Source organism: Mixophyes fleayi, chromosome 5 (assembly GCF_038048845.1).
Source record: "Mixophyes fleayi isolate aMixFle1 chromosome 5, aMixFle1.hap1, whole genome shotgun sequence".
NCBI lineage: Eukaryota > Metazoa > Chordata > Amphibia > Anura > Limnodynastidae > Mixophyes > Mixophyes fleayi.
The window spans coordinates 50,326,407-50,341,958 of NC_134406.1; the positions used below are offsets into that span (position 1 = coordinate 50,326,407).

The 15,552-nt window shown below is 36.8% G+C and overlaps 1 protein-coding gene across 2 annotated transcripts in view; it reads right to left on the reverse strand.

Annotated features, from left to right (window-relative positions):
- The window catches only part of LOC142158305 (sodium channel protein type 5 subunit alpha-like), a 289,400-nt gene that overhangs the window by 20,652 nt on the left and 253,196 nt on the right, over positions 1-15,552 (reverse strand). For both annotated transcript variants that reach the window (XM_075212169.1, XM_075212168.1), the window contains 2 exons: positions 7,902-8,177; positions 901-957 (listed from right to left, as the gene is read on the reverse strand). In XM_075212169.1, the coding sequence (XP_075068270.1) occupies positions 901-957; positions 7,902-8,177 (333 nt within the window). The remainder of the gene's footprint in view (positions 1-900; positions 958-7,901; positions 8,178-15,552) is intronic.

The following is a 15,552-nucleotide window of genomic DNA, read 5'->3' on the forward strand; positions in this document are numbered from 1 at the left end:
ACAGCTTTGTACCCGCCGTGCACTTTTATTTGCACAAGTGATCTTCGATCTGCACAGAGGCATTTATGGAGCAACGTAGTGGCACTTGCAGAAATCTGCATAGAAAGAGGGGAGGAGCTGCGCTGATTGATGGGGTTCCTAACGCAGTATGGAGAGGGCTGGCGCACTGCTCCACCTTGTTGTATAGGGAAGTGCGTGTGTGGTGCAGGTTTATCGAAATTAAATGGTGATGAGTGCTTATATAGAAGCATTGCTTGCATGAGACGTTCTTCTGGTCTTATCCTGTACTTTTAATGGGGCCTGCTTGGCATTATAACTGAAATAACAATCTAAAAAAAAAACAGCTTTACACATGCATATATGTGACTCAACGGTGGCCAATATGTAGATATGGGTTTTTTTGCACTCCAAAAACATACTGGTAGGTTAATTGGCTGCTAACAAATTGACCCTAGTCTCTGTGTCTGTCTGTCTGCCTGTCTGTGTGTGTTAGGGAATTTAGACTGTAAGCCCCAATGGGGCAGGGACTGATGTGAGTGAGTTCTCTGTACAGCGCTGTGGAATTAGTGGCGCTATATAAATAAATGGTGATGATGATGATGATAGAGCCATCGTCCGTACAATATTAAAAGTTAGTACTTCAAGACTTATATGAATTACGAATTCACAAAATATTAACTCTATAGAGGTTTACATACAATTATCCACAATATAAAATCTAATTGTCATCATTTAACTTTAATCATTAAATAATAATGAATATTCACCACTCTGGACCAGTGTTGAACCCTTTCCACCACTAATATAAAAAATTGAGGATGTGAGGAAAAATAGATTTTTCTATTAAGATAATATAAACTCCTGCTATTTTATAACAGAACAATGAATACCTATACTGACCGCTGCACGCGAGTCCACAGCTGCATACATGATATCCATCCATCCTTTAAAAGTTGCCTGCGGAAAAGTAAACAATTAATAATTCTTGCATCATTCATTTTATGATTGTTTTCTATAGTATTATCATTTTATTACTGTGTTTATCAACTGAAGCAAACCGTGTCTGTGTATTTGATATGAGATCTGGTCCTATGCTGAGAATCACATCACAAAAGGGCTTTTAACATTCAATTTAGAATTGTGGCCAGATTTTTTTTCAAAAACAAGTTTGTACAATGCCTCCTATTCTGTTTTTCAAGCGGAAACAGCTGTGTCCCCCCACAAGGGAGAATCACAGAACAATAAGGAAATAAAACACGTTAAAATGCCAACAAAGTATCACCATGTCTGCAGATTACATATTGCAGTAATTAGCACTGTTTCTCTATGTAAATAATACATTGCTAGGGCGCTGTGTCATTGCTGGCAAGGCTACAACGCCGGCTCCAAAAACCCAACAATGAAATGATCAGGCCATCATATACATGTCATTCTGCATCATTCTGACTGAGTGAGGTATTGACACTACCGAAATAATGGATTTGAATACTACAAAATGGAAATTAATTAATGTCTCATACGCACACATGCTGTAGGAAAAATACATGAACACATTTATTGCTTTAGATGTATTTTGGTGATGCGTTTTTAAATGCACTTTACATGCCTTGTTTTTTTACCAATACAATCTATTCTACTGATAGCGTGCACAGAATAAAATTTTAAACTGAGCTTTAGTATTTCAGATAAAAATTCCCGGGACAAGCCTGTAAAAAGCCGTTTGCTCTATGTGAAACGTGCTTTTTCAGTGGCTGAAAAACGTTACATATATGAATATGTTTTATGTGGTTGCTTACACACTTTTCATTTTATTTTTAGCTTACATTTTATCTTTATTCATTTATTTTTTATTTCATCTTCCTTATTGTTTTAACATTTTATCTTTATCTAGTATTGGGGATATTATATTCTTTCTTCTTACTGTTCCCTAGTTTTTCACATCATTAATACTTACCACGGTTTCAAAGAGGGGGCTCCCCACTTTTAATCAAGGGTACCCTGATATTGACCTCCCCACTTTCCTGCACTCTTTGCTATTTCCTGTAGTGAAGAGCGTGCAACGACACACTGTGACATCATTGCACACAAGACAATGACATCACTGCTCTCCATCCCATCACAGCACAGCGCACTAAAGGACTACCCACCTGCCCAGTTTTGATTGACTGGTGAGCATTCTCTTTGCCCCCTGCATTCCATGCTCCGCTGAGGAAGAGTGGGAATCATTCTTATGCTTATGGGTTATATATGCAGGACAAGTCCCACAACATTCTATTAAAGAAGGCCACAGTTCCGTCATTGGCACCCACAGAATTGTTTTCAGGTGCTGATGGGGAATGGTATAAAATCATACATGTCACCAGATGGGGCATGGATAGGTGATGGTGGGTGCATGTCTAGCTGCCAAAGGGCATGGCTAGCGCTAGCTTTAATTTGGAGCTGGGACCACTACAGGAAGCAGAGCATCCTGGTAACTGTAGTCCCTCTGTATACTTTGAGGAATGATATCATTATATATTATTATAGTCTTACATCAGCTACCGCTAAATGGACTTCATCTGGACAGCACATATGAGCGGTTCACTATTGCACATTCTCTATCTGTAGCCGTAGATCTACATGTATCTGTAGAATAGACCTGTATGATAGCGTTTCCTTAGAAACAAGTGTGAGCTATGAACCAATTAAGTTCGCCAGTACTCTCTGCTTCAGGTAACAGGGTGGATGCATGGCAAGGGACCCCGTATTTGCTTAAAGAAGTATCATTGTTTAAAGAAGTGGTTTCATTTTACATGTTACTCTTTTTATAATGCCACCCTGACTATAAGGCCAAATTTTTCCTGCGTCCTTAGTATGCATTATAATTTGGGAGCACGGTACTTATTGTATCGATTTTACTGAACAAGGTAAGAGGATTAGGCTAAGTACACCAATACAGCCTTAAATCGCCTGTGTTGTGTCCTCAATTATTTCCAGTAGATAAAGGGGTGCAGGGGCAAACCCAGGATTTGTAGAGGGGGGTTTCCACACCACGCACCAGTGGGCGCGACCATCATGCATGGGGGCGTGGCTATAATATTAGACAGTGCTTGGCTGCTCTCCAACTCTTCCTATGCCTATAATATACATGGGCAATGCTGCGTGCACTACGGTTAGGTGCACGCAGCTCTCCCTTTTTAAGCAAAGCCGTGTGAAGCGGGGGCAGGATCCAGCCACCTCAAGTATACAGTGCCCCAGACTTGGAAGGGGGTTTCTAGGCACTAGTAAACCCCCCCTCGGTTTGCCTATGGGGTGACACTAGAGATCAGATGAACATTTACAGAGGATGATGGGATTTGCAGAGAAGCAGAAGTTTCCCCCATTTCATGGGAGGAGTTGGAGGACTCACGGCGTTCCTTGCAAAGTTACCTAGTTTTGCAGAACGGTGCAAAAACAAGAATATTGACGTGAGATAAAGGAGTATGGAGTGTGCTTTTTAGGAACATTTCCACTCCACAAAAATATTAGTGTTTGGGTACACTTTGCCTTGTGTAAAACAGAAGTGCCACAATCATGTAGTAAATACGTAGACAGGAGAAGGAGAATAATTGAAAGGTTTATTTTAGTGAAAGGGGGAGTACTACAGAGGTGCAACTCTGGAGATTTGTCTGCTCACCTAGTCACACTTTTAGGGTGCGGAGGTGTCTATTAAAGTGTTCACTCCGTCTTCAGTGCAAAAACCAGAAATTTATACAGGTCGCAAAAACTTCCTTGCTGCCATTTAATCTACATAGCATTTATCTTCATTAAACCCATACACATACACAAACTAACGCACATTCTTCTTGGGAACGAGACACCTCCAAATAGCACTGAAAATGCTTTTTCTACTTCACAATCAGCTGGAATCAGGAAATTTATCAACTACAGTTTTACATTTTCTTTTTTTCATGGTCTCCTTTCCAAACACTGATTTATTTTCTTTTAATACTCTGATTGTGCTCAGTACAAATAAAAGTGTTCTCTGTATGTCTAATATAAATCCACCTACAGCCCTACAGCCTCCAACTGAATTGAAAGGAAATTAAACTTTATAACTAGTTTAATCACTGTAAGTTACAAAAAGGAAGAAATTAAATGCTGAATAAAGGATTGACTTGTTTCAAATAAATACTTAAAATACTTAGAACTCGTATTTTTAAGGCACAAAATAAGCTGTTACAGTAATATGCAGATAATGACTAAGAAGGTGATAATATAGCCTTGATGTCAGGATCAGGCAGTGCAGGGCAAAATGCCATGGAAATTGGGAGGATATACAATTCTCAATATAAAGGGTATACCCCTACTTTGTGTTAGAACAGGCATTATGATATCAATGCAGGACAGTAAATGTAGATGTATGAGCCATATTTTCGGATAAGTGAACATGAAGACTCTGAACAGGGTTGCTATTCATAGGGGATGATTCAATTTGGGGCTTTTCTTATGGGTACAATTGGTGGACCCACTTGCTGCTAGTAGTTGGTGGTGGCTCATCTGGGGTGTGGAGTCCAATGAGAGTCTGGTCTTTGCTGGGGATCATGCAAGGAGTTAAAGCGCTTTGCTGCAAAAGCACCCACAGGCCGGGGACCCCAATGCTAACCTCACATGGCATCAGTAAATAGCACCTGGGCCAGGAAACAATAGAACAGGACACAGACTATGTCAAAAATAGGCCAAGAGTAAAGAAAGGGATCTAAGTAACAGTTTATATGTTGTATTTTGCAATGTATCTCTTCCATTTAGCTGATTCATATTTGTTTTCAAAACAGACCAAACCATTTACACATTGGTCAACATTAAAAAAACAATATTGAGAGACATTTTTCTTTTGGGAGATGCATCTTACTATGTTGTGTGGTACTGCTACTACACATAGGACATTACATATACCAAATGACCTGACCAGTGGACAAGATCATAACACAACTCTATTAAATTATATACAAACATAGAAAATTACACCTACACAACATGACGTGATCACTTGGCATGAACATAATACAATTATATTTCCCTCTATGCATACATAGGACACTACACCATGCCAACACTCTACATATAAATCTATTACTTTGAATATCCATATACCAAGTGGAGGAAATTTTATGGTTACATCATTTTCACCAAAACCTAGCAACAGCCCTGATCATGTGGCTCCAGCGAGTCTTTTTACTGATTGTTGACTTCAATGTCAGCTGTGGCACACTAAAATAATACGGAATCTTCAAAAAAAAAATCTTCAAAAACTTTCTGGTAAAGTAGAACATCACTGGCGTAAATCTCATATCTCTAATGATTTCCTCACATATATTGCTATCTACCACTCCTATCGAAATGTTCTGGACACTGCTAAACAAATATATTTCTAATCTCTCAAATGTGCTCAGGCTCCTAATCCCAAATTTTTTAACACATTCAAATCTTTTCTCAACCCTTCCACCCGAACCTCTGACTACTATCAGTGCCCATGATCTTGCTTCCTACTTCAAAGACAATATTAATAAGTGTCGACTTCCTTGACAAGCAATCAGCTCAATTCCTTCCCAGCACTCTCTGACACCCTCTCTTCATTTGATCCTACAAATGAAAATGAAGTATCTACTATCTTCTTATTGTCTTTCTCTACCTCCTGTCCTCTTGATCCTATTCCCTCACAAACCAGTAGATCCCCATCTCCTGAGCTCATCGCACCGCGATCTAACATTTGTGATCTCTTTCTCTCTATTGGTTGCTTTCAGTCATTATATATAAGCACGCAGTGGTTACTCCTACATTTATACCTAAATTTATCTGTTCTCTCCTGATCTCTCACCATCTGTGTTGGCCTGTGTTACTGACTGTCTTTCTACCATTCCTTCTTGGATGTTCTCTCGTCAACTCAAACTCGATCTTTCAAAAACAGAGTTAATAATATTCCAACCCACCAACAGAAGTTACCTATCTGACATTTCTATTTCTGTTGACAACATGACCATAAATCCCAAACTGCAAGATCGCTGCCTAGGTGTGATCCTTATTTACAACTATCTTTTGGTCCTCACATCGATTATATCTAAATCATGTTACATACATTTAAAAAACATTTCCAGAATACACACATTACTCACACAAGACACTACAAAAACTATAATTCATGCACTCATTGCCTGCAGTATTGACTATAGCAATTCACTTCTTATTGGTCTTCCCTGAATCAGACTCTACAATCTATTTTGCATGCAGTGGATAGATGGATTTTCCTTGCAAATCATTCTTCCTTTACTGAGACACTCTGTCAGTCTCTACATTGGTTGCCTGTTTATCACCGAATTCAACATAAAATACTTCTAATAACATACAAGGTCATCAACAAAATTGCACCAACATACACCTACTCACATGTCATCCAACTAGATACCTCCATTATGCACAAGATCTACATCTCTCATCCACTTTCATTACATGATTCCAATTACAGGACTTTTTTTGGGCTGCACCCACTTTGTGGAATTCCCTCCCTCACACAAAAAGACTTTTGTCTAGTCTTCAAACCTTCAAGACTTCTCTGAAAACCCACCTCTTCAGGCAAGCTTATAAAATTCCTATTACCATCTTTTACACAGTTAACACAAGACAGCAACCCTTTGACCAACACTGCTATGTGACTAGATCATATAGCCCACTATGCACATGTTTTACCTTTGCATTCTGGCTGGAGCGATATGCAATATATAGCACTTAACCTCATGTATCAAACCATTGTTCTGTTCCATAGTTTGTTAGCATGTGAGCAGGGCCTTCTTACCTCTCTGTATTGTTTTATTACTGTTTTTGTTCCCAATTGTAAAGTGCTACAAAATTTGCTGGTGCTATATAAATAAATGTTGATGATGATGATAGTTTAGAGAGACCAAGAACTTTTTGGCCTCAATGCAAGGTGCTAACACTGTGCATCATCCCAAGAACACTATCACTACCATAAAGCATGGTGGTGAGAACATATTGCTATTAGGATGTTTCTCTTTTTGTTAAATAGAGGGAAAAATGGATGTAAGATATAAACAAATATTGGAGGAAACTACTATGCTCTGTATGAGACCTAGAACTCAGGAGAAGATTTAAATTTCAGAAGTACAATGACCCAAAGCATGCAACAAAATCTACATAGGCGTGTCTTACACACAAACAAATCAATGTCTTGGAGTGGCCCAGTCATAGCCCAGACTTCAATCCCATCGGAAGTCTCTAGTATGATTTGAAATTTGATTTTCGGTAAAGTTCTCATGCAGCTTGAGGGGCTCAAGCAATAGTGCAAAGAAGAATTGGTGAACACTGCAGTGTCTGTGTGGGCAAATATTACGCAAATAGACCAATAGCTGTAGATGGAGCTCTCTGTACAGCGCTGCGGAATTAGTGGCGCTATATAAATAAATGATGATTATGATGATGATGATGGAGCTACAGTTTCATTCTACCATATATCAAAAAAATGTTTGTTTTTGGTTTTCACAATTAATGAATTTAAAAGGTAAGAATTCCTAAATAAATCCATTTTGAGTACATAATGTAAGAAAAGGTGAAATATGCCAATGGGGATGAATAGTGTTTTTGCACCTCCTACATATTTGGCTATATCAGTGTAATTTTACCTGTATTTCAAGGGTGCATAGCTGGCTAGTAATTACTATTTGCATATCCCCGCCTATAATTCCTTAAGGGAAGCAATGATATTTTATAGTAGGGTCATGTAAATACTTTCTGAGTAACGTCTACCAATGTATTTTAACTACAACAGAGGGTATGAGGGTGTGTTGGCTTCTGTAAGTCAGTCTCACCCTAACTATACTAGTTCCTTTGTATGACAATAAAAGGGGAATCATACATAAAATAACACTTACCACTTGAAGCAGAGCCAGGTATCCTGCCCCAACGTTATCAAAATTGACTTTCACTTTAGTCCAGTAGGCTTCTGATTTGTTCATTAAATCACAAAGGGTTTTATTGTCTACAATAGAAATATCCACCTCTGTCTTGTTTTCAGCGTAAATGCATTTTCCAAACTTTCCAGCAAATAAATTCACTCCCATGATGCTGAAAATGAGCCAGAAAATGAGACAGACCAGTAGGACATTCATGATGGATGGGATCGCCCCAATTAGGGCATTCACTACAACCTTAAAAAGGAACAAAACATAGTTAGTCTACAATATAACAAAACTATGATAGTACAGTGACCGTAACATGACAAACAGGCCAGTTTGATTTTACATTCAGCACAATAGGTACGTTTCATTATAGGGTAATAGGTAAGTTTCACTATGGGACATTAATAAGTGATTATGTATACAATTTCATAGCATACATGATATTAATGTCCAATAGTTCAGTATGTTGTTGAGCGACTGTTGAAAAATGACTCTGTTTATATTGTCATTGATGGTAATGGCTTCTGGACCATACAGACAAATGTATTGCTTCAGTAAAATCAAGCTGTACATTCATTAATTACCCAACACATTTGATTAAATATAATTTCATTCTTATTTAATGAAGTTATATTTTTTAAGAAAACTGCATAGATATCTGCAGGGGACAAACAGTAAGCATTTCTGAATGGGTCTTATTTGTAATAACGACCAATTTATCTCCAGGAAACAGTGTATAGATTATGTAGAATAGTATAAGTTGTACTAATTGTTTTACATCTTTAGATATAATCATACCAATGAATACTTTAGTCATCTGCAAATTTCCAATTGCTATTAACACAGGCTGAAAGAACACATTGTCTAAACATATCATACAATCACAGGTGTAATGTTCACAAATATATTATACAATGTACTGAATGACTATTTTAATTTTAAAAGCATGTTGGTATTATTCCCTAGAATTAGACCTTGAGACCAAGGATTTCCTCTCTACAGAACTAGTAAGAATGGGGGTGACGGAAATCTGTCAATACCGCTAGGTGTAAACTAGCTTGAACTTAGAGACTGTTTAGCATTAATGACTATTTTTCAAAAATAAATCAAGACAAGAATATAGCGTAATAATCAGCACAGTAACACATATTTTGAACATTAGTGTCTCTTAATTACAGAATGCATTTCTCATTTCCATAATTAGTAGGGGCTGCACTGAGCATGGTATCAATCAACATGAACATTTTTTTCCAGTAAAATAAAATATTAATAAAAAAAAGGAAAATATCAAAAAAAATTAGTTAGGTAAATATCACACAATATTAATTAGAATATGCTGTGGCCATTGGTCAATTCATGTCCTAGTCAGCATGTAATAAACATTATTTGTAGTCACGCTATATAGGTTTGTTTCAAACAAAAAAATCGAAGACAGACATCAAATTGCTCAGTATTGAGGTCACTGACGGTTTTGAGCAGTCTGATAGGTTAAGTCAGTGGTTCCCAAACTGTGCGTCTAGACTCCCTGGGGTGCCTTGGAGATCTCACAGGGGTGCCTAAGCCAGGGCCAGTGGTAAGCAAGGCGGGGGACTACTTGGTAATTATTTTGGCTTAGGGGTGCCTTGAAAATTTTTTGGAGACCCTAAGGGTGCCTTGAACTGAAAAAGTTTGGAATCCACTGGGTTAAATGAGACCTCCGAATAACTTGTCAAAGTCCTATGATCAGGGCCGCCAAGAGTAGTTTCGGGTTCCAGTACTGCAACTTCTTGGGCCCCCCTCCATAGCTTCCAAAGTGGGCGTGGTCACACTCGATTGGAAGCTCCTTCCACCACACAGGCACATCAGAGCCCACCCCCTCTTAGAGCCCCTGCCTGTGATTTTACTACCACAGGCATGAGGGCAGAGAAAGGAAGATTTTTTTTATTTTATAAAAATCAATTAAGGCACAAGATACAATGACTAAATATGGCCACAACATATCCCAGTAAAAAGTTTATAATAGATTTATACAGCTAATAAAACATAACAATGTTACTGTAGACAAATTATAAGTTATTATACTGTATATTTGCTAGTTTAGTGTTCCTTTTCAGAAGCAGAAATTCATATCTGTCCATGACCTATACAAATAAGCATGACTTATACTAGCAGTTCTCAAACGTTTTCACTAGGCTTAACATGTGCACAAGAGCCAAGCCTTACCGCTATAACAATCATTGAGTTCAATGAGATACGTGTACAGTTTTTTCTGTAAAAAAACCTCTTACAAATATATTTTATTTATTCATCTTTTCTCTATAGAGGTGTTTATTGCAAAACACCAGTAAACATATTTAATACGCACATAATAAATATATCATACATATCTACTACATCTTTATTTTTTATACCATGTGTATTACATTTTCTTTCTCTTTTAGCCGGTGTGTATGTTTATCAAACTGAAGTAAGTTGACTTCGGCTAAAATGAAAGTATCAACAGTGAAGCCTGGCTCAGGGTTTGAGAACCACCAAAAAAGCAATTATTGAGTATTCTGGAGAAAAATACAAGCCACATTAGAAGATTAAGTTCAACCATTTACACATTCATTCCATTTCTGTTCAGACAAGTCAGAGTGGAGACTGAAACTAATACAACCAGAGTAAGAACAGACAATTCGGCACTTAAGGTTTGTGAATATGTGCTCTGAGTTAAGGCTGTCCTACTGCTATTAGTCAGACAATGTTACAGATTGAGGCCCTGATTTAGAGTTCAGTATATAAAGTCTTGTTTGCTGTACTCTTGCATGTCCACCTTGGTATTTTGAGTCGCACGCACCTTAAGACTCGTGCAACCTTAAATCTACCATATAGATGCATCCAGACCAAGGCTGCAAAATCATCATCATCAATGCTACAGCTGGCAAATGTATTTCAAGATCTGTGCAACCTAAAATAAGATGCACTTGCTTATTAATGCTCCCAATGTACCTCTCCAAGCACAAGTGGCAGATATGTGACAGATATGTGCAACTCTAAATATGGAGTTTGCCCCAAGATACATATTTATATTGTGCAAAATCAAACTATAAGGGTACAGTAGCAAGAGAGAGGGTCATTCAACATCTGAACATGACAAAGGGGCTAAACAGAGGTGTAACTACAGGAGTGTGTGAGCCACATTTATTTGCCCAAGGGTGTTTTTGCAGGCCCTGATGCAGCTTAATACCCTGTTAATATGGTAGTTACACATCTGTCCTATAGAATTTGTTGTGACTGACACAGTGAGCTCAACAATAGTATTGTCCAGTAACATTACAGCTACTTATAAACAACAATTGCTGGTCTATGGGTCAGATGCAGCCTTAGAAGTCATGTGACCCTTCAGTCAAATATAAACTACTATAATTCTATTACAGTTTAACTATGAAAGTTCTTGGTATCCTGGCAAACCTTTAACCCATACACTTTCTGTATACAATAGCATGTAGCTAGGCGTCCAGCAGTGGTACCTGTGCCCAGACTCAACTTGTAGATAGTTTTTTCCCCAAAATCAAAAGTTAGCCATATCTTAAGAATTCAGCCAAACCCAAATATTGTTAAAAACTCGACTCGATCAAATCCCAGACATAATCCTGGACTCCGTGCATCCATATGTAACGTATGAAGCATCCATAAATTTTAAAATACGGAAATGGACAGTGTCATTTAAACCAGACAGACATAAGAGGACAAAATATAGAAAATAATGTGAATGTTAACAGTAAGCATGCATGTTAATGTATTGCAGTGTAGTCATGCAGAATACATTTAGAAAGTACACATAAAAAAGGAACAATGACTTATTCATTTTACAACATTCTGGACATAGGTGACTTATTAGCTTTACTAATTCAACAAGTACATATAAAATGTCAAATGTATACTTTGCTTAAAAGAACAAATACTACATTATTTTTATATATTGTATGTATTTTAATAACATTTACCTGTGTTATTTTTTATTTCATTCAATAATTTATATATTTAAGATTAATTGCAATATTACATCCTTACAACAATTTAATTACTCTATTTATAGACACATTAGGGGGTAAATGTATGAATCTCCGGATTCTTCATCTCCGGCGTGTTCAGCCTCTTCAGCGCTTAAATTTAAAGCGGAGCTGCATTGTAAAGGGAAGTTTCCCTTTACAATGCAGCGCCGCTTTAAATTTAAGCGCTGAAGAGGCTGAACACGCCGGAGATGAAGAATCCGGAGATTCATACACTTACCCCTAGGTGTCAGCACCTAATGTAATCACTTTCAGGTCAAAAATGTTCATGTGTCTCTACTTTTTGAGCTAGTTGTGCATGTGCGGGAACGTGTGTGGTCAAAAGTCTATGTACCTTCTTACTGTGTATCAGCTTTAAAATTGTCTCTAAATATATGTGCATTTTTTAATATTGAAGGACATTTAATTTCACACAGTTTTAAATATTGTGATATTATAATAACTTGCCTTTGCACAACTTTCAAAATTGTTTTCTCTTAACTTCAACTGTCTCTCTTATAGATATAAAGTATCTATTTTGGACCCTGTTCAACTTTCAGAAGATGCTTGTTGGGTTTACTGTATGAACTTAAATTAAATGTTTCCGTTTATAACAAATCTTAAAAGAAGATGTGAACCCAAATGTGTGTGTATATAATATATTATATATACATAAATATCAGTATTGCAGATACAGCAGGAGTCTGTTGCTTAGGACCCTTCTAATTTTGAAACTTGTGGGTTTTAAAATCTATTTAGATGGACACCTCCTTTAAGTGCACTTTGGCTATTTGAAATTTGTAGAGATCCGTTGTCCTCCTTTCTTCCAGCTCTCTTCAAAAAAAGGTTGACTTTTCCCGTGTATCACTTGCAGTATTGTTCAAATGACTGGAAGATATCATAGAAGTGGATGTGAAATGTGAATAACATAGAGTATTGTGTTCTGAACACAAACCTATTGTACTGTGTGCCATAGTGCGTACAGAAACCCAGTAAGTGCTCTCAATTTCTGTATATTAAGGGTGACATGTTTAAAACTCAGTGCCAACTGCAGTCCTCTAAGGACAAAAGCAGGCCAAATTTTCAGACCATTATGAAGGCTTATGAATTAGCTCATTGTGCAATAAATGTGTTCAGCTCAAATGAAAAACAGTTTCATTTCTAGTTTAATTGTCCTGTAAGCTTTGACTGTTTTTGCCAGATATTTTAATGTGTTTTGGGCTTGAAAATATTTTTCACTGCAAAACAAAACAGCATTTCATTTAAAGATATATGTTAAAATCATAGTTATATTTGAAGGTATTGGATCTTGCAACCTGTCAAGCAAATAAAGGAACTCATTGTAGCTGCTCTCCAATAATGACATACACACAGATGATCACCAAGAGCTATCTCCCACAGTCACTGGGAGGAGCACTGCTACACAAGGTAATCAGAAAGGATTTGCAGGGGTGCAATCTAGGGATGCCTTGATTTTTACTTGAAGAGTCAGCCATATATATTGTTTGTTAAAATAAGATTAGTGATACTGAATGGTATGTTACACATTTTCCTCGTTTGAGGTACATTATATTTGAAATGAAATATAAAGGTGCTTTCAATTTAAGCTGTCATGTGAGCTGGCCTGCAAAAAATATTTTTAATGTAATCAATAATAATTGATAATTTATTCTCCTATTTCTTCTTGTGGTTATTTTAATTCTTTCATTGAAAAGAGCCTGCTATGACGATGATCATTAGTTCATTCTGCTGTGTGGTTGGGGATGAACAGAAACACTTAAGGGCAGATTTCGCCATCGTGACGCACAAAATTGCACAGCCAACTGCATAACAACAAACATTGGGCGGAACAGTTTTGAATGTGTCCCTCATCTCTATTTATTAGCCAAATAATCAGCACTTTCTATCAGTGTGAGTTAAGTGCTCAGATGTTACCCTGCTTTGGAAGCTGTGTACTGGCTGCATGTGTCTCTCTTTGATTGGGTGAATGGTTTACTTGATGACGGAAATATATAGAAGGGTGTTTTGACATTTAAATGGTTTGGACCTCAAGATAGTATTACATTAAGCAAGACTATTTCCCCTGTTCATGCTTCATAGGGTCATATGGGTCAGTTTTCCCAGTACAGTTCACCTATTTCACACCAAAACTCTTTAACCAACAATATTTTCCCACCATTTAATTTCTTAATAAGACCAAATTAACAGAACAGGTGAGGATAGGTTCCTATGCCTGCTTTACCATACGTGGGACCTGAAGGGAAGTGGATTTTATCGCCTTTCTCATAAATATTCAGAGTCCTGTACAAGCAAGTATGGCGGCTCTCTTGTTGACTATTTATAACTATTTAGAATTTTATCTAGTGATCAAATGTAATTTTACATTTTAACAGCAAACGGAAATGACTTCCAGGAGGCTGGATTTGCCCTCTTTCCGGTGTCAGTGTGTATCCGTACCATGTACAGACAGTTTACCACTTGAACATGAATCAATGAACATAAAGTGCAATTTTTGTGTGCTACTTAATCTCTACTTACTCATCCCTATAACTCATCTGTAAACAAATAAAAAACAATTAAACTTAAGCTTGATGTAGATATTGCACTGATAATACTGCTACCGTTTCTTTTTCTGATCTGTAGGTTGACGGGAGATGACTCACAAAGGGCCATCTTCTGACCTCACTGAGAATCTATATTATATTTTAAATCTTTATCATGTTGACAATTCCTTCACCAATTCAGCCAAGCATGACATTCTAAATTATAATAAAATGTGATATAAATGTACAAGCAACACAGCCTATATATTTTTTTTTATTATACAGCAGTAGTTTTAGCTAATACCCAATAATGTTCTGCATTAAGAAATCATTAGTAAATGAGTGAAACTAAACGGACATATAACCCCGGGTGTTGGCTGATATTAATGGCTTATGACTATTCAGTAAGGAATGACTATTGCAATGTCAAAAAGGCGATTCTTCAAATATACATATACTCTATTACAAATGTACTTAATCAATAAGCAATTTTTAATACTACACCTGCCCCAACAATATGTCCAAGCCCTCAATGCACAATACATAGAATGGAGGCCATATTCATTACAATAAACCATGTCAGCAAGTAAAGGTAATTTTATGTGTCTGTTTTAAAGGTTAATGGCCATAATAAAGTATTTGCATTTTGTTTTAGGGATTGCAAAGTGTCGTAGTATTTTTATAATATACAGTACATTAAACTTTGGTGTTTCAGGAATGTATCACCCAAGGATAAAAAAAAAACATGCATTTGATTACTAATTCAATTATTTAATTAATTTTTTTAGTTTGTCAATCGTGATTAGTATCATTTAAAGACATGGTCGAAAAAGTGCAAGAGCAAGATAGAAGAATAATGATAGAGGAATAAAGTGGGAAATCTATTTGTCTGCTACAAGTAGCAGACAAAGGCTGACTTGCTTGTTATAAAAAAAAAGTTAATTGAGAGCAATAAGCCTGGGTTTTGTTGCATAGTTTGTAGTGTAATAAAATAATATATAATACATTGAAACTATATTTGAGTCTAATATTTTATTTTTGATATTATTTATACTATATTTAAATTAT